The 25917-nt window shown below is 38.3% G+C and overlaps 1 protein-coding gene across 2 annotated transcripts in view; it reads right to left on the bottom strand.

The window, feature by feature from the left end:
- The window catches only part of WDR70 (WD repeat domain 70), a 308613-nt gene that overhangs the window by 186942 nt on the left and 95754 nt on the right, over positions 1–25917 (bottom strand). For both annotated transcript variants that reach the window (XM_056112067.1, XM_056112068.1), the window contains exon 9: positions 14499–14575. In XM_056112067.1, the coding sequence (XP_055968042.1) occupies positions 14499–14575 (77 nt within the window). The remainder of the gene's footprint in view (positions 1–14498; positions 14576–25917) is intronic.

The raw sequence follows: 25917 nt of genomic DNA, 5'->3' as shown, positions 1-25917 counted from the left end.
TGAAATCAATCACACAGTGAAATGTAAATAAATCCATTTTTTATTATAAACTCAAATCCTATGTGTCAGACTATCTCATAGATGTATTCATGGAAAACATATTCAATAAAATAGTTAGAGCTAAGAGAGTAAAAATTTTTTGTTGTTGTTTTCCTTGAGTCATACCTGTGGTCACTTCTGGTAGTGCTCAGAGAACCACATCAGCGATAGATAATTGAGCTTTAAGGCAAGCACCTCAGTATAATCTCTCCAACCCTCACGATAAAATGCTTATTAGAAGACATCTGGCATTTGAAATTATGTAGTTATCAAAGTCTCTGCTACAAATTGGAACTTGCCTCTTCCCACAGAATCATAGCATCCTCACTCCTTTGCCAAAAGTGCATATCCAAAACAAAGCAATGATTTCATATTCCTATTTAAAAAACAAAATAAACAAGGAGACAGACAAACCAAAAGCAGTAGAGGGGGGAAAAAGGAGCTTGTACCATTCTTATAAGAGAATTAAATATGTTGATATATAAAATGTGTTTAGAACAGTCCATCCGGCATAAAGCAAGTGCTCAATTCAAAGCTCATCAGCATTAATGACAACTACCACTTGGACAGCCATTAACATCCATGATTTTTGTTCAGCTATTTTTGCTGTTGTTGTTGTTGTTGTTTTCATGAATTTCCTAAATGTCAAACGTTCATTTTTCTGTGCTGAAACAAAAGCTATAATCTTTTGTGCTGGCTAATCACACGTTTCATTCTAGAATACAAGTGCTACCAGCTGATCTTTTTAACTCCAGTGGTATCTGACCCCAAATTCTTATTTCTGATTAGATTTCATTTCTAATGCATAATTTAATTTCAAGGGGAAATTTAAAAATTGCAATCTAGGAAAAATTCCTAAATGATAGGCTATTCCTCGACAATGCTTCAGATGCAAAGCAGAAGGAAACTCACTCCCATCCTCCATGATAGGTTGACCCCCATCAGTTCATCAATCGAATGAAACAGTATTATTGTGTTTAATGTCATCCTACTGTTCACAAATTGATTAGCCGCTGTCCGAGTGTTATGGCAAGATTTTACTACATTAGAAACTGGCACATAACATCTCTAAGTTTTAACTGCACTTTAAGTTTTAACTGCACATTTAGTTTTAATGGACTTTTCTTTGACTCTTCGAATTGAATTACTTCCACAGGCAAATTGACCAGCCTACCCTTTCCATTTTCCTCTGATTACTATTGCTATATCTCACAGTCTGAAATCATATGCCCAAGTAAAAGGGACTTTAGGTTGACTAGACATGCACACAAGAAATGTCAAAAAGAATGCGCTACTGAAAAACGTGAAGATAAACACTGTAGTTGATATTTCAAACAACACTGACAAGTTTGCTTAAACTCAAGGATCTCTAAAAGAAAAATGCCACTCATGAAGAAATGTGTTCACTGTGACTCAAATAAATAAAGATTTAAGTAATAAGTGCTACTAAATTACCTTTATCCAGAATCAGTAAACTAGATTTTCCAATAAAATTTTCACATCCAAAACGAGTAGACTAAAAAAGTCCTATTGGGGCAGTCCACCCAGCTATCTGATACACCAGACATTAACAAATAGAAGCTAGAGAATAATAAGTAAAGTAAGTAGAGAATAATAACTAATGAAATTAATCAAATCATATAATTCAAAGATTAAGTACACAAAAGTAAATTCTTGGCAAATGAAACTCTCCCACATAATTTTCTACATCTAAATATGAACATTAATAGCAAATATACTTTTTTAAAGGAAGAAATTCAAGTATGAAGAAAGTTGCAAACATCGAAATAATCAACAATTATCTATCACTGTCACTGTCCTCCCGTTGTTCACTGATTTGCTCGAGCGGGTCCAGTAACATTGTGAGACTTGTTACTGTGTTTGGCATATCGAATACATCACGGGTAGCTTGCCAGGCTTTGCCGTGCGGGAGAAATACTCTTGGTAGCTTGCTGGGCTCTCTGAGAGAGGCCGAGGAATCGAACTTGGGCCGGCCATGTTGACAGTGTACAAGGCAAACATCCTACCCGCTGTGCTATTGCTCCAGTCCACACATTATAATAGAGAAAAATAGTTAACAGATGGCTTGACAAATTACAGTACTTAAAAGGTCCTATACCTGAAAAGGAGATTGCAGAAAAGAAATAGATATCACAGAAGAAACTGAAGAAGCAAAAACTTAAGTCCAGAAACAAACTAATGTCCAGTAATAAATAGAAACCTAAGTTTAAAAAACAAAAGTGCATATAGTGCCACAACTAAAAACTACGGTAATAAAACAGTATGTCACAGCAGGAAAAAATTTTTTATTATAAGGATCTACAACAGCATAACAAAATCTAAACCATTTGGTATTTCACAAATTAAGTTTATTTCTGTTCCCTTTGGGCATGTGTTATTCATCTATTTTGTTTCTTCTTATACTATATGACAGAGATCATTCTTTATTTGTCCCTCTCCTTCTCACTAACTTCACTCAGCATGATACTCTACAGTTCAGTCCACGTAGCAGCAAATTTCTTCTTTCCTTACAGCTATGTAGTATTCCATTGTGTACTACCTTCCCATTTTAATATGAATTCCAAAAAAAGCCAGAGCCATTTCCTGTATCCAATGTTTCCCTAAAGTCAGGCACAAGGGAAGTTGTCAATCAATGCCAATTAAAAGACAACATGGTTTTAAAACAGGAACAGAATGAAGTTAAGAAAGTCAAAATTTGTGTTTTCAAAAGCTGTATTTGCCTGTGGAAAAAAATTTGCAGTGGGTTATTGAAAAGATTATTATCTTCAGTTTTTTGGCGGCCATATAAGGAAAAATGCGTAGGAAAGATAAAGAATGCTAAACACAACACAACTGTGTGGTATAAATCTCAAGATGACTTTTCACTTCAGTTGTTCTCTGTAGCTAAGAAATGCAATTTTTGCTGGAAAGAATTTCCTTTATCTATTCCATAAGACACAGCTATTGACTGAAACTGCATGATTTAAGTGACTCGATGAAGTGTCACTAAATAAACAAAACTGTTTCTAGGTACTGTACTAGGTGTTATTTGTTGATAGGCTAGCAAAGCTTTCTAAAAATATCACTTGTCTAATTCTAATTACTAGAACCCAACACATTAAGGAAATATATATCAAAGGTAACCCTGCATTTAATAATTTAAGAGACGTATTTTGTAATCTATTTAGTTTATTATTACTGCTACAGTCACAGACAAATGTTACCAAGTGACTTTCACCAAGTACTTTTTTAAACACCAAGAACTTTTAAAAGCACTAACAAAAGCTAATATTTTCATCAAGACAAATTTCTGAAGCATTATTCACCAGAAAGAAGGGTTTATAAAACAGAAATAGTTTCACAAAGTCATGTAAACTTACAGGACTTAAAAAGACACAACAAACAAGGCACCTCATTATTCAGACTTCTTGCAAACTATATAATAACGTGCCCCCTCTAAATTCATCACCTCTGTCAAATGGAACTGTAAAAGAGCAGTGATGATTTTATCAAAATTGGGAATGGATTCAATGGGCTAATTGGGCATAACAGAAGAGAAGAGAATAAGAAAATGTCTACATCAATTTGCAAAGTACTCAGAGAAACTTAAGGAGAAATGAAAAGGATAATTTTAAAAAGAAATGTCACTTCTGGGGGCCAAGTCTTTTAGCAGAGAGTCAAAGAAAAAACATTAATTATAAGCTGAAAAACGCAAAGATCAGACAACGGAAGGGTCTAAGGCTCAAGGGTAGAGCATCTGTCCTGCTGGGCTGAGGCCTGAGCGGGGCACACAGCCCCACCTCACAAGTCAAATGTAGTCCCAGCAGCAATGCCACTTGGGATCCCCAACCCGGTAATAAAATGCTTAATCTCCCACGCACAGCAGCCAAATGTGTGGAATCCTTGGACATGACAACCAAAGGGAAAGGCGAAGATTTTTAATTGGGGGCTAAAAAAAAAGCACAACATATAAAGTTCATTTATTCTATAGATTCCAGAGTTGAAAATATACATATGTGAGAATAAACATTCTTTCATACTATATTAAATGGTTTTAATTTTCTTATTTACATAGGTCAAAATCCTATAGTAATCACTAACTGGCCCTTACTGATTTATTTTCTGATCATTTTAATTTACTAGTTCTTAAAGTTTTGTTGGAATAAGCAATATAAAGTAAATTTCTTATATGCCAAAGGGGGCAGGGTGGGGTTGGGAGGGACGCTGGGGATGCCGGTAGAGGGAAGGTCACACTGGTAGTGTTGGAACATTAAATGCTTGTGAAACAACTGTATAATGAACAACTTTGTTAATTATGGAGTTTTTAATCAAAGTCACTATTTAAAAAAAAACTTATTCATTCCCATTTCTGCAACTAAGTACAATTCATCCATTTTCACAAAAACAATATTCTTTTTGATATCCATCATAAACGGCCAGCAAGGGCAGCCCCCCAGAATAGCAGGATAGGCACATTAGCCATTCACAGAGATTCATATTCAATTATTAAGGACGAATATCACTGTCACTGTCCTCCCGTTGTTCATCGATTTGCTCAAGCGGGCCCAGTAACATCTCCATTGTGACAGTTGTTACTCTGTTTGGCATATCAAATACGTCACGGGTAGTGTGCCAGGCTTTGCCGTGTGGGCGAGATACTCTTGGTAGCTTCCCAGGCTCTCCAAGAGGGGTGGAGGAATCGAACTTGGGTCGGCCATGTTGGATGCTTGCAAGGCAAACACCCTACCCACTGTGCTATCGCTCCATAATACCATAATAAAATTTAATAAACACTACTGTTAAAGCTGAGCTGACTTAAGATTTAACTTATTGACAATAATGGTGCTATTCTTCTGGTGCCGCATATGACCCCTCCCACAGCACTAGAGAGAGTGATACTTGAGCACAGAACCAGGAGTAACCTATGAGCACAGCCATGTGTCACCCCGACAAAAAATGTTTTTTAATTAAAATGTGCAAAATTTGCCTATTTAGTATATTGGCTTTCCCACTAGTGTACTGTTAGCTTAGATCTGAGTCACAAAACATAATTTATAGTATTGTTTTGTACATAGACCTGGTGGATCATGCTACAGGATTTTGATTGCTGTTGTTAATTTTGGCAGTGCCAGAGATCAAACTCAGGGCCCTCAGTGACATGACAAGTGTTCTACTATTGAACTACATCTCCAGCCCAAGCTTTAATTGAGATATTTTATAGCAGGTTTATGAGTTAACCAAATAATTTCACCAATGAACATGCTTATGGAAAACTCATGTCTAAAGTAAAGCCTGAAAGACTCCCCCTCAACCTCTAGCATTTGATTGTTTTAGACCAACATTCAATTACTTTAAATCATTAATCAACTAAAAATTAATAAATACATCTCTAGACTATTTTTGAAGTGTTACTTTCAAATCACTTCAAGATAGCTGACTGCAGGAAACAAAAATTGTATATTTAGACTATTACCAATCCCTAAGGAAAAACTAGCTTGAGAGTTCCAAATGCTGCATGTAAAAAACAGTAACTATGTTTTACTTTCCAATTAAAATTAGACACTTCCAGGGCTTTTAGCTCTCTACTATTATTTCAAGATGGGAGAGGAGAACATTGACATTATTCTATTTCCAATACATTAAAATATTTTTAAAAACCCAACCTCAGTTTTCTGTATAAAAAGTTAACTTAAGAATTCTATGGTTGAGGCTGTCAAGTTGACAGCGAGGGCGTTGATAGGTGGGGGTTCGAGTGGAGAAGGAATAAAGAACACTGGTGGAGGGAAGTTGACAATGGTGGTGGGATTGGTGTTAGAATATTACATGCCTAAAATTCAACTATCAATAAGTTTGTAACATACAGTTCCTTAATTAAATGGAAAAAAAAAAAGAATTCTGTAGTTGATTGGGACTAAAGATAGCACACCAGGAAAAGCACTTGGATTGCGTACAGCAGACCCAGGTTCAATCCCAGGTATTCCATATGGTCCCCTGACCACTGTCTGGAGTGACTCCCAAGTATAGAACCAAGAATAACTCCTGAGCATCCCCAGGTGTGGCTTTGAAACAAATACAAAAACGAAAATTTCACAACATGGAAAGTATCATGCTAAGCAAAATGAGTCAGAAAGAGAGGGATAGACATAGAAAGATTGCATTCATCTGAGGGATATAAAGTAACAAAACAGGAGATTAATACCCAAGAATAGCTGAGATCAGCACCAGGAGGACTGCTCCATGGCTTGGAGGCCAGCCGGGCATTCTAGGGGAAGGGGCAGCTCAGAGAGAGAAGGGAGCACCAAATAAAGGGTGTTTGGAGGATCCTCCCAGGAGGGCAAATGCATGTTGAAAGTAGACTATGGACTGAACATGTTTGCCACTCAATGCCTCTTTTGCAGACCACAACACCCAAAAGGAGAGAGAGAACAAAAGGGAATGCCCTGCCACAGAGGCAGGGTGGGATGGGGGGGATGGGCGTGGGAGGGATATTATCCATGGTGGTGGAAAATGGGCACTGGTGGAGGGATGGGTATTTGATCATTGTATAATCGAAACCCAAGCACAAAAATTTGTAAATCTACAACTGTACCTCATGGTGTTTCACTAATAAAAATTAAAAAAACAAATTCTATTAAGGCCTGAGATTTAAAATTGTGATTAACACACATTAATTTGAATGGTGACACTGACAGGGCAACTAAACTATAAACCCTAATTACAATTTCTAAACCTGATCTCTTGAGAAATTTGAACTGAAACTGAAACTGACTATTTTATAATCTTATCAACCAACCTAGAGCCAAGTCAACTTCACCGGGGTGCCTCAGACAGGAGCAGGCATCATCCCTCCACCTGCGCCATATGAATCCCAGTAGCCACAAACTGCCAGAACCCAATGAAAACCCCAGGTACATGGAACCAGTGGCTGAAAAGTCCGGGCCTCAAGGGATCGGGTATGGCTTGGTCCTTCCCATCTCCATGCCCCTTCAGTGTCCTGGCTGACATGCCCACGAACTGCCTCTGGATGCCAGTTAAGCACACTAACGGCCATGATCCAGAGACTCACAATGAATCTCGGAACCAAGCAGCTCACTGCAGAGATGTCTCTGGACCCAATTATTTAAATTTTAGAATTCCATGAGCAAATGGCCACTTCTGCAGCCACACAACATCTCATGCTATTCATAACAAGCAATACAAAATAAATTATCTAGCATCTGCCTATGGGGCAGGCTTGAGTGGTAGTGGGAAAATCCGAAATAATGGTAGTGGAAAGGAGTAATGGTGGTGGGAGTGGTGTTAAAATATTGAGTGTAATCAATTATTGTGAACAACTTTATGAAAAATAATTTTTAAATGTAGGAGTATTGTATTTATTCAGCCATTGATTATGCTGATTGAATTGGGCATGAACTCCACCTTACTTTTTCATAATTTTATTTATTGATGGTAGGGCGTTTGCCTTGCACGCAGACAACATGGCCGACCCGAGTTCGATTCCTCCGCCCCTCTCGGAGAGCCCGGCAAGCTACCAAGAGTATTCGATATGCCAGACACAGTAGCAACAAAGTCTCCAATGGAGACGTTACTGGGCCCGCTCGAGCAAATCGATGATCAACGGGAGGGCCTTTACTTTACTTTACTTTACTTTACTTATTTATTGAATCATCGTGAGAGCATTTAAAAAACTTTCGGGTTTAAGTCTCAATCATACAATGAAACACCCATCCCTTCACCAGTGCCCATTTTCCACCGCCAAAAACACCAATATGCCCCCCAACCCACACCTTCCCCCTACCTGTGGGGCAGATGATTTCCACATTATTCTCTCTCTACTTTGATTACATTCAATATTTTGATACCAGACCCACCATTATTTGGGATTTTACCCCAACACTCAGATCTGCCGAAAAGGAAACTGTGGAAATTTGTTTTCTATTGCTGGTTATGAATAACATATGATGTTGCACGGCCACAGTAGTGGCTGCTAAATTTTGGAATTCTGAAATTTTAACAATTAAATCTGGAAGGATTTCTGCTAAAACCTGCTGGGTTCCGAGATTTGTTCCTTAGTCTCTTGGATCATGGCTGTTAAGCAGCTTGATCAGGAGCCAGAGAGGCCATTCATGGGTGGCAACTCGGGGTCTCGTTGGAGCAGGGAGGAAAGGGCCTGCTTACCCCCCATCCCATGAGGCCCCACATATCTCGTCATTGAGGGCCCAAACCTGACTGTCCAATGACCTCTGGAGGATGGCAGCCACCAAGCCGCCAAGGGGGAGCAGGCAGAGGGACAGCACACTTTCCCCCCTGGGGTGGCCCAGCAACAGTAATCTAATGTGGGGTCCCGATGCATTTCTGCCATGAGCCGCTGTGTGAAAAATAAAATTTTAAAATAAATAAAATCTTATCAACTCTCTCATCTCAAAAAGAAACTCTTACCAACTTTTTATTGAAGTACAAATGAAATACAGTTAAAAAAATAGTTAAACAAAATTATTTTGAGAATAAAATTTCTAAGAGCCAAATTAATTTTTGATAAAATTAAAATATCTAAATCTTGGGGCTGGAAGCAATAGTACAGCAGGTAGGGCCTTGCACACAGCTGAACATCCTTTATGGTCCCCTGAGCAATGCCAGGAGTAATTTCTGAGTGCAGAGCCAGGAGTAATCCCTGAGCATCGCCAGGTGTGACCCAAAAAGAAAAAAAAAAATCTACATCTTGCTTTTATTCAAGCCTACAAAAATTCTGTCAGCAGATACTAAATCAAACCAAAACCAACATATACACTTCAATTACAGTAGTTATTTGGTAATAAATTCTCATGATTCACAAACTGAGAGTTAAAAAGAGTGCTAATAGAAATGGAGAGATAGTACAACAAGCAGGTAGAACACCTGCCTGGCACATGGCGGACAGAGATTCAATCTCCAGCACAATCTGTGGTTCCCTGAGCCCTGGCAGGAGTGATCTCTGAGCACAGAGCCAGAAGTAAGCCCTAAGCATAGCCAAGTGTGATACCACCCCCAACTCCAAAAGTCCCTTAGTAAATTTTGCCTCCTATATCTTACAAAGATATTCCACCAGAACTCTAAATTCAAATGGGAAATTTTGCAGGAGAGAGACTCTGTTAAATTCTAGTTATAATTTTGATAGTTGTGTTTGATGTAAAATTCCTTCAGGAGGATGGTAGGTACACTGAAGATGGATATGATATTGGAATTAAGTTCAAAGGAAGCCATCATTAACATTATTTTAAATCATGGTACCTCCTCACTTAATTTTTCTTAGACTTTTTTTGTTAACAACAACAAAAAATGATCTTTGATCAAATCATCAAATGACATAGATTTGATTATAATTTGAGTTAATTATGTTAAATAATAATCAAATAATGTTAAATAACAATTAAAAATGATCATCAAATCATCTTTGATCTTTGGGTCACACCCGGCAATGCACAGGGGTTACTCCTGGCTCTGCAATCAGGAATTACTCCTACCCATGCTCGGGGGACCATATGGAGTGCTGGGAATCAAACCCGAGTCAGCCTCGTGCAAGGCAAGTGCCCTATCTGCTGTGCTATTGCTCCAGCCACACTTAAATGTTTTTATAAAAAGCAATTCGAGCAAGAGTGATAGCACAAGGGTTAAGTCATTTGCGTTGTCTGCAGCTGCTTCAGATTCTGCCCACAACACTTCATATGGTCCCTTAGTCTAGCCAGGAGTCACCTTTTCAGTGCAGTCCTGCCTGAACCAGCCAGATATAGACTAACCTCCCACCCAAATCAGCCAAACATCATACATTAGACTAACTGCTTTTTCCTTCTCTTACACAAATTCTAAAAAGCACAGATTGCGCTATCCCTGCCCTAGTGCAAAATTTATTTTAAGCTAAACAATGAGGCATTCATAAGACAATTATATCAAGAGCAAGAAGGGAGAATAGGAAAGGAAAAAAAAATAAAATAGCAGTCAAGAACTTAAAACACTGTAATGATGCCTCCACATGCTATAACTTTCTGAGGCAAATTATGCCATAGTGTACTAATTCTATAAAATCATGAAGATGTTATGTTATATTCAAACACAACTAATTGGTGTATTTTTCTCTTTTCCAGAAAATAAAATAGGAAAAAAAATGTGTTCTAGAAGCATTTGCTTTGCTGGGTTTCATTTCTGTGAACTGAACATTGTTCCTGAGAGAATTTTATAATTATATTTATATGTTATTGATTACTTTAAAAAATCTGCACAGCAGTTCTTCGGCAAAAGTCTAAGAGGTCCATCTTAGTCCACACAGGAGCTGGTATTCAAGATGCAAGATAAACTCTAAGAAAACTATAGACTGAGAACTATGCACAGTCTTTAATCCAACCCAAATGAATCCAAGGCTAAGCCTCTGTGTGAATGCCAACTGTGCACAAAGCTTCACACATTTAATCCAGATTTTAATCTCATTATCCCATTTTAGAGAAAACCAAGACTCAGTGCATTACCAGCTGAGAGTCATGAGCAGTCTGAGTAGCCAAGTTAAACAGGATCTGGTAAGTGCATGTTCTTTCTATTATACCTTGACAAAACTTTAATTGGTATAATTCATCTTTACAAGCTGCAACCAAATTTTAAAATTGACTATATTTCACTGATTCTCACCATGGAAAGCGTTTACTAGTGGTGATCTATATTTCCATCCAAGGAGCACTACATTCAGAGTATAACAAATATTATATTATGATTTTAGGAGAGGATACTATATCACTGTGTTAAGATAATGCTGGTTTCTATGTTAACTTATTTCTTAGAATCATAGAAAATCATTGTGCCAAAGACTAATTACAAAGATTCTACAGATCTTTCTCCAAGAACATCCCACAGATACTATCATTCCAGAACACACCTAGGAGATCCTTCTTCATATGATTTAATGCAGCCAATTAATTTTCTTTCTTCCTTTTAACACAATTTCTAAAAAGATCAAGCTATCTAAATTAGCACTGAAAAATAGAAACTTAAAATACATTGAAAAAATTCCAAAAAACAGCTTAAGTGGAATACAAATAAATTTAATCTTTATGATCCACACTTTCGGACGAGCCTCACCCCAATGTTTGTATTCTCAATCTATCTGGCTCAAATACACAAATACATACATATCCAATATATACACATAGCACACATACACAATTTATTTTTGCTATGTCATTTAAAGTTAGTTGCATATCTGCTGACAACTTCTAAAAACAAAATCATTTTCTATAGAAACATGATTCTATGCAAGATGATTCAATAATATCACATCTATCAGTTAATAAGTTATGTGGAACAAAACATTTCCAAACTTTAATGGCTAAAACTTGAGTATACTGGTGAGCAGTCATTTGGGAGTTCTGTCTAAGCTGGTTTAACTCATGCATCTATGTCAATTCTGATGGTCTACGTCAAGGTGCTTCACAAGCGTGGAGCTTAGTCTATAAAAGTTAGAAAAGTCTCAGCTAGGGCAATAGTATTCAATTGTCAGCAGACCGGAGTTGAAAAGACCTGCCAGTCACAGAAAAGTTATTGCCAATTAACACATTTGAGGCATGTAGTGGTACTACTCCAAATACTGAAATATAAATATCCATATTATAAATAATGGCTTTCATTTCTGTCTCCATGCTCTGTAAAGCACCCTATTTTCACTTGCCAGCAGGTATAAAAGATTGAAAATCACTGAGCTACATACCTAGCCTCTCTACTTTCCCTCTGAAAGACTACTACAATTTAAATTATAAAATAACATCACATCAGAGCTTATAAATCTAAAAGTAGAACTGACTTTCTCTGGCTAAGTAAGAAGCATTTCTATCCTCATTATTATCTACTTTTTGTGAACATTTAATTTCAAGTATAACATCGTAAGTTTTACTTTACTATCTATGTCTCATTTTCATTTTTGGGAAAACCAGAAAAGATTGACGTATTACCCTCTTCACCATTTATTTTTTTTCCCAAATTGGTTTGATCTCAGGTTCGTGTTAAGTTCAGGTTCATACCTGAGTTTATGGAATAAAAGTTAAGGCACTAGACCTGGGGATGTGGCTGAGTAGTAGAACATCTGCCTTGCAAGCATGAGGTCATGAGTTCAATCCCTAGCACCACCCACACTACCAAGACAGACCCTGCAACACTGCTATTAGGATTCCTGGAACCAGAGCAATTGTGCAATCTTCTGCACACCACAACTAGGCACACATGAGCACCACAACTGAAATTTGCACTTACCACAAGGAACCACAAGACCCCCCAAAATTACAACATTGTGAGGAGAAGGGGCTGGAGAGATAGTAGATCAGGTAAGGAGCTCGCCTTACATGCAAAACATGTGGTGCTGGGGATCAACCCAGGTTCCATCCCTAGCATCATATATGACCACCCAAACCCACCCGGAGTGATCCCTGAGTACAGAAGTCCTGAGAACTTCTAGGTATATCCACCATACCCCCTAAAAAAATCAAACAAACATAAAAAACAATAGTAACCACAAAGGGAAGAGAATGGGGAGGGGATGGAGTTAAGGTAGTAGTATTTCCAACTTTTCCTTATGAAAAACATCCATAGTTTATAACATTAATATCAAGTATTTATTTTCTTATAGAACATATAGTCAGTCTCTAAATCTACAACACACAGTGTCCCTAAATCATTGTAGGCATTTTTTTTAAATGTTACTACCTTCGTACTCCAACATCTAATACAATGTTTATTGTTAATTTTGGTAAATAGTTTTATCATGCTTTGGTAACTTGTTCTAATTTTATTTTACTTTGAACTTTTACTATTAAAAAAGACCAAATTTCATCAAGTTGTCAACTTTGTTGATTATTTCATTATTTCTCACCTTTCATTTTCTTAAATAACATGCTGAAATTTTAATAAACTTAATTAAAAAATATTATCTAATTCATAGAATAAACTACTTAGTCATGGAGTACTATAAAGGTGAATCACTAAACTGAATTTCATAATGTTAACTAAAGAATACCACTTTAAACATGTACAGTTTACTTGGAAAGATTAAAAAAAGATTAAAATTATAGAGTTTAAGGCTAGAGATGGGCTCTATGGTAAAGTGCATGCCTAGCATTCAGGAAAGCTAAGTTCGATCCCCGGTACTGTCCCCCACACCCCCTCAAAAAAGGAAAAATAAATTACAATGCTCTAGCAATCAAATTTTAGTTGAAAATACTTAATCGTTTCCATTGTATAAGAATTCCAAAAATTCTACGCCTTTAATATTAATCAAGTTAATAAATTACAATCCAGAAATAAAAACACGTTTTTGTTTAAAGATTACATAAAAATAAAATATGCAAAAATATCAACAGCAATCATGACATTTAGTGAGAGAAATTATAACTGCCAGAATGCAAATAGAGAGACACACACACAAATCTACAAATCTAAGAACAAAAATGTCCTTTTAAATGTAAAATAGGTTTCACTTAAGTAATACCATGTAGTTTGTGTACAACTATGAGCACCCATTCTTCAGACTGAGCTTTACATGCTTCTGAGAACAAAAGCTAATTGTTTTCAGGGGCTGGAGCAATAGCACAGTGGGTAGGGTATTTGCCTTGCATGCAACCGACCCTGGTTTAGTTCCCAGCATCCCATATGGTCCCCTGAGCACCGCCAGGGGTAATTCCTGAGTGCAGAGCCAGGAGTAACCCCTGTGCATCGCCAGGTGTGACCCCCCCACCCCCAAAAAAATGCAAAAAAAAAGTTATTTGTTTTCAAGTGATTTTACTTGCAGGATTTTCATTCATAACATTTTTCTTTTTAATTTTTCTCTTAAGTACCTGGCAAGCTACCCGAGACGTATTCAATATGCCAAAAACAGTAACAAGGAGACATTACTGGTGCCCACTAGAGCAAATAGATGAACAACAGGAGGGCAGTGCTGCAAGTGCTACTATATGTAGTACATTCTTGGGTAGATTAAAGCATAACAAAATAAGAAAAAGTATTCAAACATTCTGTAGAATAGTCTTCATTCCTCAGCCACAGCAATAATGCATAAGAATCTTAACAGTCACCTAAACAGCTTTTTCTATGATTACTTCTGAAAAACAATCATTTATATGATCATCTTATATTATTAGATACTGGATTATATACTCATCTTATATCAGAAAGAAATCAGCTTTACAATAAAAAGTAACAAATTATTACAATCTCAAAGTCTGAGTACACTTAACAGCACCAATCTGACCCATTGTGTTCCCCAACAAACTTACCAGAATTCATAGCAACTCACACTGTCAAAGTTTCCATGTTTATTTAATCACCTTAGCTACTGGCTACAGTAAAATTAACAAAAATACAAAGCTTCAGAATTCCTACTTTACCATAAATATTGTTAGACATAAAAATGCTGCAAAAAAGATATTAATAGATTAATTTCTAACAATACTCACGCATCATTTGAGCACGTCATAAATTCTCCCTTTATTTTGGGGTGCCATGAGCCAGTATGTAACATTGCTGTGTGACCCTTAAAAAAAAAGATAAAAATATTTCAAAAGAACAAAAATAAACTGATCAGAAATTATATCATGTTTGAAAGTAAAAAACAAAAATATTTAGTTCACCAAAAGCCCAATTTAATTACAAACTCAGATTTTTTTTCTCTCAATTTTATTTCAGAATATGCTATATATAGATCTTTATTTTTTACACGGTTTAATTTACTTGTACAACCCTTTACCAAGAAATTAGCATTAGTATATGTGGCACTTTCTCAGGATGTAAATAAAGGGGGGAAACTAAGAGAAGGTAAACCCTCAATTAGAAAGACAGAAAGGTGCCTAGGATTCTTTTCTTAATGAAAAAAAGAAGAAAAGTAATTATTTATAAATAATCAAGGCAGGGGGGGCCGAAGAGATAGAAAAAAGTTTAAGCGCTTCCCTGCATGCAGGCAACCCTGGTTTGAACCACTGCGCTGCCAGGGATGATTCCAGAGCGTACAACCAGGAGTAGCCATTGAGCTGAGTCAGGGGTGGTCCACATCCCCAAACAACGCTTCAGCAAACATAAGCCCCATATGTAAAGTAGCACTGTAGCGCTGTCCTACCCTTGTTCACTGATTTGCTTGAGCGGGCCCAGTAATGTCTCCATCGTGAGACTTGTTGTTACTGTGTCTGGCATATCGAATATGTCACGGGGAGCTTGCCAGGCTTTGCCCTGCGGGCGAGATACTCTCAGTAGCTTGCCGGGCTCTTTGAGAGGGTTAGAGGAATCCAACCCGTGTCGGCCGGGCGGCTGCACACAAGGCCCTACCGCTGTGCTATCGCTCCAGCTATATGTAAAGTAATAGCAACAATAATAGCAAAGGCAAGGCCTAGAGAAGGTGCAGAGGTTATGGCCCAGCTGGTGGCAGAGTGATCCCTAGCACACAGGTTACAGGCAATGAGCTTCAATGAATCCTCAGGCCCGAGCAAAGAATCACTGAGAGGAGCCCCATATACCTCTTGGTACCAGCACCTCCCACCCCCACCCCCCCCCCCCCACCAAATAACAATAATACCAAACTAGGCAAAGGCAAGTAGATGGTAGAAAAAGTCTACGATTCTTAAAAAGTGCTTTTTTTATTTTTTGCTTTTTGGGTCACACCTGGCGATTCACAGGGGTTACTCCTGGCTCTGCACTCAGGAATTACCCCTGGCGGTGCACAGGGGACCATATGGGATGCTGTGAATCGAATCTGGGTCGGCTGCGTGCAAGGCAAACGCCCTACCCGCTGTGCTATCACTCCAGCCCCAAAAAAAGTGCATTTTTAAGATTTGATTGTACAATATACCTGTACCAACAATTACATGAGAAATGAAAAACAGCTTTTAAACAATTCAGGAAAATATGCCCTACTCAGTCTAAAATGTCAGATTAAAACACTGTAACTTAAAGAGTGTGATGTTGGTTTGAGAACTGATATAACAGAAAGCAGCCACAGAGACTATTTCAAATACACACTTTTCTCTAGCAGGTAGCAGAGTCAGCAAGAGCGGCCTTGTGCTGGTCAGGTCCAGAGGGGGCAGGAAAGAGCCAAATACTTTACAGGGTAATAATGTCAGCATCTCATATTCTAAAATGGTACAAACTATGGCAAAGGAGGCAAACGCACATATTTATTTACATGAAAAGGAAAATAACTCTCTGGGAAGTACTAACAATCTGAATCTGGGTTTCAGCAGACTGGAACCCATGAATTGGTAAACTGCTTTCAGCCAAGGTTATCTCCAAAACCTCAGGGTATCAGACCAAGCCCTGTGTTCTGCTCATGCCAACAGACTATCTGGTGACCACAAAGGTGACACCTCTTTCTGCGATAAGGACAAAAGAATTGAAGCAAGATACGGGGGAAGGGGGAAGAGAGAAAATGGGGGCAAATGGCAGCACATCTCCGGCTGTTCTCAGAGCTTATCCCTGGCTCAGGGTTCACTACTGGTGATGCTCAGGGGACCCTACGGGGTGCCAGGGGTGGGAGCAGATCCTCAGACAACCACATGCACGGCAAGCACTTTACCCATTGCACTATCTCTCTGGCTCCTAAAAAAAATCTTTTCAGGAATGAGAAAAAATCTATTTTCCTCTCCTGTGTACTACACCTGTACATTTATCAACTTATCAACTTGACATTTCCATTTGCATGTCATGGGCATTTTAAATGTAATGGCTTCTCAGAAAAAAAAAAACTGGTTCTTGCTCACTTCATTTGCAATCAGTTTTGATTTGCATTTCCCCATCACTAGTGATGCGGAGCACTTTTTCACATGCCTTCTAGCCTGTATGTCTTCTCAGTGAAAACGCTTGTTAATCTCCTCTCCATTTTTGGATAGGGCTATTGGATTTTTTTGTTGTTAAATTTTGTGAGTGCTTTATATATCTTGGATATTAGTCCTTAGTCTGATGCACTGTCATCACTACCACCTCATACTCTTGTATGAGCTACCATTATCTCATGCTTACCCATTAATGACTACATACTATAACAGATTTGTTTAACTAGGCTCTCTCTTTCACTTTTAACTCTTGTGCGCCACATGGCAATCAATATAACCCTTTACAAATATACTTCTAACATGTTTTCTTCTAGCATGCTTATCTTCTACTGGCTTTCTAGCATCTTTGCGGTCTACAAGAACTTACTTTTCTGGTTCCTATCTGTTATTTACAATTTCACTTATTTTCTGCTCACCTTAGCTCAACATGTGCTACCTCACTGGCCTTCTTTCATTTTCTCCAATATGCGCAGCTCTCTGCCATACCAAGTCCTTCCCATATTCTTTTTCACCTGCTGAAAAATCTCTTTTCCCTGATACATGGCTTCTTTTCAACACGTTGATCTTGGTTCATATCGCACTTGCTCAAGTAAGCCCTGCCTTCTATATGAGGAAACACATACGATTCCACTCTTCCCTATCAGAACGCTTGTCCATTTTCTTAAGAATGATTATAAGTTGTCAGGCTGTATCTATAAATATGGAAATGACTGCTAAAACCACTAGCATTTTACATGTTCAGAATAGAGAAACCTAAAATTTAATCTAAATAGAATCTAATAAAGCCAGAAATACTTTAAATGAATAACAATACTCTGTAAGAACAAGCTGAAGCTAATATTCCAACTACATATCTTGTAGTGGGATGAATGGTGGCCTTAGGTCCAACAGCAAAAGCACTATTAAGGGGAAAGTTTATAGCTATTCACATGCATACCAGGAAGAAACAATAGGCTCAAACCAATGCTGTAACTTCTCAGAAAAACTGGGGAAAGAAAAAATAAATCTCAAAGCTAGGAGATAATAAAATTAGAGTGGAAATCAGTGATAAAGAAAAGAAGAAGGAAAAAAGGTGACTGAAATCAGCAGTTGGTTCTCTGAAAAAATAGACAAGACTAAGAAACTCTTAGCTAGATTCATTAAGTATAGCACTGTAGCATGTCCTCCTGTGCTCAAGCGGGCACCAGTAATATCTCCATTGTGAGAATTGTTGTTACTGTTTTTGGCATATCGAATATGCCATGGGGAGCTTCCGAGAGGGGATACTCTCAGTAGCTTGCCAGTATCTCCGAGAGGGACAGAGGAATCAAACCCAGGTCAGCTGCATGCAAGGCAAATGGCCTACCGGCTGTGCTATAGCTCCAGCTAGCATTAAGACTAGAAGAGGGAAAAATAAATTAATTAATAAATAGAATCAGAGATGATGGGTGAGAAATTACAACTGACAGCTCAGAAATTTAAAAAGTCTTAAAGGTTATTATAAACAAAGTATAAGACCAAGCTCCAGAACCTAAAAGAAATGGATGAATTCTTGTATCATACAAACTTCTAAGATTGAACAAAGAGTAAAAAGAAAACCTGAACATACCAATCTTCAGTAAAGCAATTAAACAGTAATTAAAAATCTCCCCAAGAACAAAAGCCCAGGTTCAGATAAATTCACTAGTGAGTTGTACCAAAACTTCAGAGATTTAGTACTCATACTCCTCAAGCTCTTCTAAAATACTGAGGAAACTGGAGACACAGTTATATTAGAGTGGGAAGGAAAGTGCCTTGCACATTGGACCTGAGTTCAATCCCCAGCATATGGTCCACTGAGCACTGCCAGCAGTAATTTCTAAGGGCAGAGTCAGGAATAACTCCTGAGCATCACCAGGTATGGCCCAAAAACAAAAACAAAAAATAAATAAAGTAAAATATTGAGGAAACAGAAATCCTTCCAAATACAGTGACACTAAAATAGAGAAAGGAAAATTATAGACCAATATTCCTGATGATCATAAATGCAAAGATCCTCAATAAAATCCTATCAAATCAAATCCAGCAATATACCAAAAGGATTACACACTATGATCAAGTGGAGCTCATCCCAGGGATGTAAGAATAATTCAGAATATGAAACTCAATTAATGTAATATACCGTATCAACAAAAAACTAAAAATGATATTGCCATATCAATTAATGCAGAGAAGATGCAACATCAATTCATGATAAAAAAAAATTTCCAAAAATAGGGACAGAAGGCACATAACAATATACATTATCTGGCAATACTTCCCAAAGCACAGTATAAATTCAACGCGATCCCTATTAGGATACCCATGACATTCTTCAAAGAAATGGAGCAAACAATCCTGAAATTTATATGAACAATAAGCCCCCACGAATAGCTAAAGCAATTCTTGGGAAAAAGAAAACGAGAGGAATCAACCTCACTAACTTCAAAGTCTACTACAAAGCAGTAATAATTAAAACAGCATGGTACTGGAACAAAGGCAAAGCTGTAGACCAATGGAACAGGGTTCAATATACTGACATCTCCCCCAAGCATATGACCATCAAATCTTCGATAAGGGGGCAAGAAAAGTGAAATGGAACAAGGAAAGCCTCTTTAACAAATTGTGCTGGCAAAACTGGATGGCTCAGCGGCAGGGTGTATGCCTTGCACGCAGCCAACATGGCCGACCCGAGTTCGATTCCTCCGCCCCTCTCCGAGAGCCCAGCAAGCTACGAGAGTATCTCGCCCACAAGGCAGAGCCTGGCAAGCTACCCGTGATGTATTCGATATGCCAAATACAGTAACAACAAAGTCTCCAATGGAGACGTTACTGGGCCTGCTCGAGCAACTCGATGAACAACGGGAGGACAGTGACAGTGACATATGCAAAAAAGTGGGCTCAAATCTCTGCCTAATGCCATGTACAAAAGTAAGATCAAAGTGGATTAAAGATCTCAACATCAGACCGGAATCCATAAGGTACATTGAGTAAAAAGTTGGAAAAACCCTCCATGACATTGAAGCTAATGGTATCTTCAAAGATGTCACGTCACTGGCCAAGCAAGTGAAAACAGAGATAGACAAATGGGACTATCTTAAACTTCTGCACCTCAAAAGAAACAGTGACCAAAATACAAAGACAGTCTATAGAATGGGAAAGGATATTCGCCTAATACACATCCGACAAGAGGTTGATATCAAGGATATACAAAGTACTGGTCGAACTCCACAAGAAGAAAACATCCAACCCCATCAAAAAATGGGGCGATGAAATGAACAGAAACTTTCTCAAAGAAGAAATCCGAATGACAAAAAGGCACATGAGAAAATGCTCCAAATCATTAATTATCAAACAGATGCAGATCAAAACCACAATGAGATATCATTTCACGCCACAAAGACTGGCCCACATCCACAAGAACAAAAGCAACCGGTGCTGGCGGGGATGTGGCAAGAAAGGGACCCTCCTTCACTGCTGGTGAGAATGCCGACTGGTTTAGCCCTTTTGGAAAACAGTATGGACGATTCTCAAAAAATTAGAAACTGAGCTCCCATTTGACCCAGCAATACCACTCCTGGGAATATATACCAGAGAGGCAAAAAAGTATAATCAAAGTGACATCTGCACTTCTTTGTTCATTGCAGCACTCTTCAAAATAGCCAAAATCTGGAAAAAACCTGAGTGCCCGAGAACAGATGACTGGTTAAAGAAACTTTGGTACACCTACACAATGGAGTACTATGTAGCTGTTAGAAAAGATGAAGTCATGAAATTTACATACAAGTGGTGCTACATGGAAAGTATCATGTTAAGCGAAATGGCTCAGAAAGAGAGGGATAGATATAGAAAGATTGCATTCATCTGGGGAACATAAAGTAACAAAATAGGAGACTAACACCCAAGAGTGGCCGAGATTAGCACCAGGAGGTTTGCTCCATGGCTTGGAGGTCAGTCACACATGCTAGTGGAAAAGGGAGCTCAGATAGAGAAGGGAGCACCAAATAAAGGGTGTTGGGAGCATCCTCCCAGGATGGGAGAAGCATGCTGAAAGTAGACTATATACCAAACATGATGGCCACTCAATGCCTCTTTTGCAAACCACAACACCCAAAAGGAAAGAAAAAACAAAAGGGAATGCCCTGCCACAGAGACGGTGGGGGGGGAGATGGGGTGTGGGAGGGATACTGGGATCCGTGGTGGTGGGAAATGGGCATGGGTGGAGGGATAGGTATTTGATCATTGTATAATTGAAACCCAAGCACAAAAATTTGTAAGTCTACAACTGTACCTCATGATATCTCACTAATAAAAATTAAAAATATATATATATACATTATCACATAATATAGAGAAAGAGGTACATAGTAAATATCTCAAGATAATAATGTCTATCTACAAAAAACCCACAGACAATATCATATTCAATAGTGGAAAACCGAAAGCCTTTTTCCTGAAAGCAGGCATAAGGCAAGGATGTTTAATAGCAGGACTCTTACTCAACAAAGTTTTGGAAGTCCTTGGAACAGCAATTACATATACTACTGAATGGGAGAAAACATTTGCACACAATACACCAGATCAAAGGGCTAATAACCAGGATCTATAAAGCACTCACAAAACTCAACAAAAAATTTCAATGACCCCATCCACAAATGGGAAGGAGAGAAGAACACTTTCCCAAAAAATGACAAGCAGATGATTAATATTCAAATGAAAGTGCTCAATGTCACTCAGGATTAGAGAAATGCAAATCAAAACAATGAGATATCATCATACCAGAGAGAATGGTAGCACTGTAGCACTGTCCTCCCATTGTTCATCGATTTGCTCGAGCACCAATAATGACTCCATTGTGAGACTTGTTACTGTTTTTGGCATATAGAATACGCCACAAGGAGCTTGCCAGGCTCTGCCATGTGGGCAGGATACTCTTGGTAGCTTGCTGAGCTCTACGAGAGGGGACGGAGGAATCAAACCCGGGTCGGCTGCATACAAAGCAAACACCTTAGCCTCTGTGCTAACGCTCCAGCCCAGTGAGAATGGTATATATCAAAAAGTCTGGAAACAGCCAGTGTTGGAGGGATTGTGATGAGAAAAAACCCTTAGTCACTGTCTGGTGGGAATGTCATCTGGATCAGCCTACATGGAAAGCGATACAGAAATCTCTCAAAAGAAAGAGGAATAGAATTCCCATTCAACCCAGGAATACCACTTCTTGGCATCCATTCCCGAAACTCAGAAACATTAATTTAAAGCATTTACTACAATAGCCATGATATGAAAACAACCCAAATGCCCACCTAGGGATTCAGAAGTTGTAACATATTTATAGACAATAAAATACCTAACATCTCTAAGACAGAACAAAATTATGCAATTTGTCACAAGATGATAAAACTAGAGGATTTGATGCTGAATGAAGTAAGTCAGAACTAAAGGGAAAGATACAGCATATGTGGGACTCAAAGATACATGGGAAAGATTTCTCTCATATGTGGGACTTAAATGTACATGGGAAGATGGGGGATCAGAAAGATAAGGACAACGGGTAGGGTGTCTGTCCTGCATGCATACTCATATGGTTGCTTAAGCCCTACCAGGAGTAAACACTAAGAGCAGGGCCAGGACAAAGCCCTGAGCACCACTGGTGTGGCCCAAAAAGAATAAAACAAAAAGTACACAGCAAGGTAACCCAGTAATTTGTCCCCTAGGAATATACCCCACGGTCCCAAAAGCATAATGTAGAGAAGATATCTGCACTCACGTATTCATTGCAGCACTATTCACAATAGTCAAAATCTGGAAATAATCCAAGCACCCAAGAACAGATGAAGAGAGAAAAAAGCTACGGCATGGTACACAATGGAATACTACTAGGCCATAAGAAAAGATGAAATCAAACAGTTTGCTGATGCAAGGATGATCTGGAGAGTATCCTGATGAGTGAAAAAGTATCATGCTGAGTCACAGTGAGAGGGAGAGACACAGAATGATCTCTCTCATATGCGGGATATAAAGAAACATAATAGGGGCATAACAAAGGCCCAAAGGCAATAGAAACAAAAAGTATGAGAACTGGTTTCCAGTAGGAAGCTGGCCATTAGGGGAAAGAAGAAGGTGGGGGTAGGACGGGGTTATAACATTGGTGGACACTCTCTAAAAAAAACAAAGAGCAGAAAGTATAAAGTGCCTGCCATCAAGGCAGACTGGGGGGCAGGAGGAAAAGTAGAGACATTGGGGAGGGAAGCAGCCACTGGTGAAGGGGCTGATTCTGGAACATTGTCTACCTGAAATTCAATCATGAATAGCTTTGTACCTTTGCAAATCAAGGTGATCCCATTAAAAAAAAAATATATATATATATATATACATATATATATATATCACAAGGCAGCAACAAAGGGCCAAAGCAACACACAGGAGAACTGAGCCAAAGAACTGAACCAGGGAAAGGGAAAGGTTTGAAAGGGAGGGTCATTGAGGACATTGGGAATGGGAAAGGGGTACACTGGTGATTGGTGTGGTATTGGAATTATGTACACAATAAACCATCATTAACAGTTTGGTAAACCATAGTACCTCAACAAATTGAAGTGTTTTAAAAAGAAAAAAAAAATTCCATACCCTAAATGCAAAAGTCTGTGTGTCTTCATTTGGAAAATGAGTAATTACAGATATGATAAGGAATCAAGATGATTCCTTATCATATCTTCAGTGGGTCCTAAATCCAATAACAAGTACCTTTCTCAGAGACAGAACAGGGGAAGACAGACAACCAGGCTTTGTGAAACCAGAAGCAGAGACTGATGTTTAGTAGCTACAAATCATGGGACACCTGGAGGTGCCCCCAGCTGGAGTACGGCACAGGGGGGTTCCCTGCTAGTACCACATAAGTAGCAGGGTTGTGCCTTTAGACTTTCAACTTCTGGCCTCCAAACTTGTGAAAGAAACAATTTCTGCTGTTTTAAGCCAACAAATGCGTAGTAAATTATTACAGTAGTCCTATGAAACTAATATGTGCACTTAGTCTGAAGACCAAAAGAACTGTAAATAAGCAACAAATTCTAGCTAATACATTTGTTTCTTTTTTGCAGTGGTATGCATTAACAATTCTGAAACTGCTTTCAATATAATGAAGAATTAAATAAATGAGGAAATATGTTAAGGGTAATGGGAGTCAGATTTCTCACTGTTTAGAGAAGAGAATTACTAAACTGAAAAAAAAGAGACAGGCTACAGCAAATTCATGATGTTTGAAATCAAAGATAACAATAGAAACTCATCATTTTAAACAGGTAGATAGAAACAGCATTGAAGGGACATTGGTGGTGGGACTGATGTTGGAACACTGTATGCCTGAAGCAATTCTACTATGAACAACTTTGTAAATTATTGTGACTAAATAAAAATTAGAAGGAAAAAATGCAGCTATAGATGAATATGTACATTATCCTCTATCTATACATTGAGACTACCTAGAGAATGCTTAGAGGCAGTGATACTCTAGCAAATTTAGCACAGAAATACTGGATTCTAAATCCTCTCCGACTGAAAGGAACCAGGACCCTTGGATTGACTCTAGGACTAGGCTTATAGGAAAGCACAAGATAATCATAGATCCTTTTCTTGCGGCAAAAAAAAAAAAAGAAGAAGAAAAGAAAGTACTGCAAAATTATAAGAGTATGTGCAGACCAATGGAATAGGGTTGAATATCCTGACACACACCCTCAAATATATGATCATTTAATCTTGATAAGGGAGCAAAAAATATGAAGTGGACCAAGAAAATCCTCTTTAACAAGTGGTGCTGAAAAAACTGGTCAGTTACATGCAAAAAATGGGCTCAGACCTCCATCTAAAACCATGCACAAAAGTCAGATCAAAATGGATTAAAGACCTCATATCAGACCAGAATCCATAATGTACACTGAAGAAAAGGTAGGCAAAACTCTCCATGATATTGAAGCTAAAGACATCTTCAAAGATGAAACGCCACTGACCAAGGAAGTGTAAGCAAAGATAAACAAACGGGACTACCTTTAAACTAAGAAGCTTCTGCACCTCAAAAGAAATAGTGACCAGTATACAAAGACAGCCTATGGAATGGGAAGGAATATTCAACCAATACCCTTCTGGTAAGGGGTTAATATCAAAGATATACTGGTAGAACTCTACAAGATGGAGGAGTGTGGGAGAAAGAGAGTTTGTATTAATAATGAAGGAAGGAAGAAGGGCTGAAGGAAGGATAAATCAATGGGGTAAATGCTAGCAAGCGGTGACTCTGAAAGAGAATATAAAGAAGCTCTATGGGCTGTTGTTCTAAGGTCTGAAATTAAATCAAAATGAATAAAAATATTACAGCTATCTCTTAGAAAAATCTGTTTCAAAAGCAAAAACTGAATTAAAGAAGAGTCATAATAATACCATAACAATAAACAGAAAAACAACCAGTTAGTGAGAAATTGGAATTCTCCCACAATACTTGTGGGTATATGAAATGTTATGAACACGTTTAAGTGTCTAAAATTGTCCTCAAAAGGCAAGAGGGAAAGTAGGGAATAATAATCAAGAGGTGGACAGTTTATTGTGTTTAAAAGCTCCCCCCCTTTTTATCACAGTTTTAGGTTAAAAGCAATCCTGTGTGGCAGGTAAAGTGACTTCCCATAGACCCCTGCCCATATGGATAGTCTCCCCCAATTATCAAGGTCTTCCATCAGAGGCATTTGTTACAGCTCATGAGCCGACACCAACACATTGCTGAATCCAAAGTCCACAGTTTCTATGAAGATCCACTCTCTATGCTGTACAGTATATGGCTTTGGATAAATTTATGACAGGTGTTTTCCATTACAGTGTAATACATACTAGTTCATTGCTTTGAAGGACCTTTGTGTCAGGATGTGTACAGGCACCATAACTAATGGACTGCAAACCACAGTGAACACCTCGGTCAAGAACGGAACCATCACAACCTCACATACACAACCATCACAACCTCACATACACAACACAAATGATGCATGATGGTCCCCAATGCCCGCAAGCAACACAACAGAAA

The sequence above is a fragment of the Sorex fumeus genome, unplaced genomic scaffold (genome assembly GCF_029834395.1).
Source record: "Sorex fumeus unplaced genomic scaffold, SorFum_2.1 ptg000015l, whole genome shotgun sequence".
Taxonomy (NCBI): domain Eukaryota; kingdom Metazoa; phylum Chordata; class Mammalia; order Eulipotyphla; family Soricidae; genus Sorex; species Sorex fumeus.
This window is presented reverse-complemented; position numbering and strand designations above follow the sequence as displayed.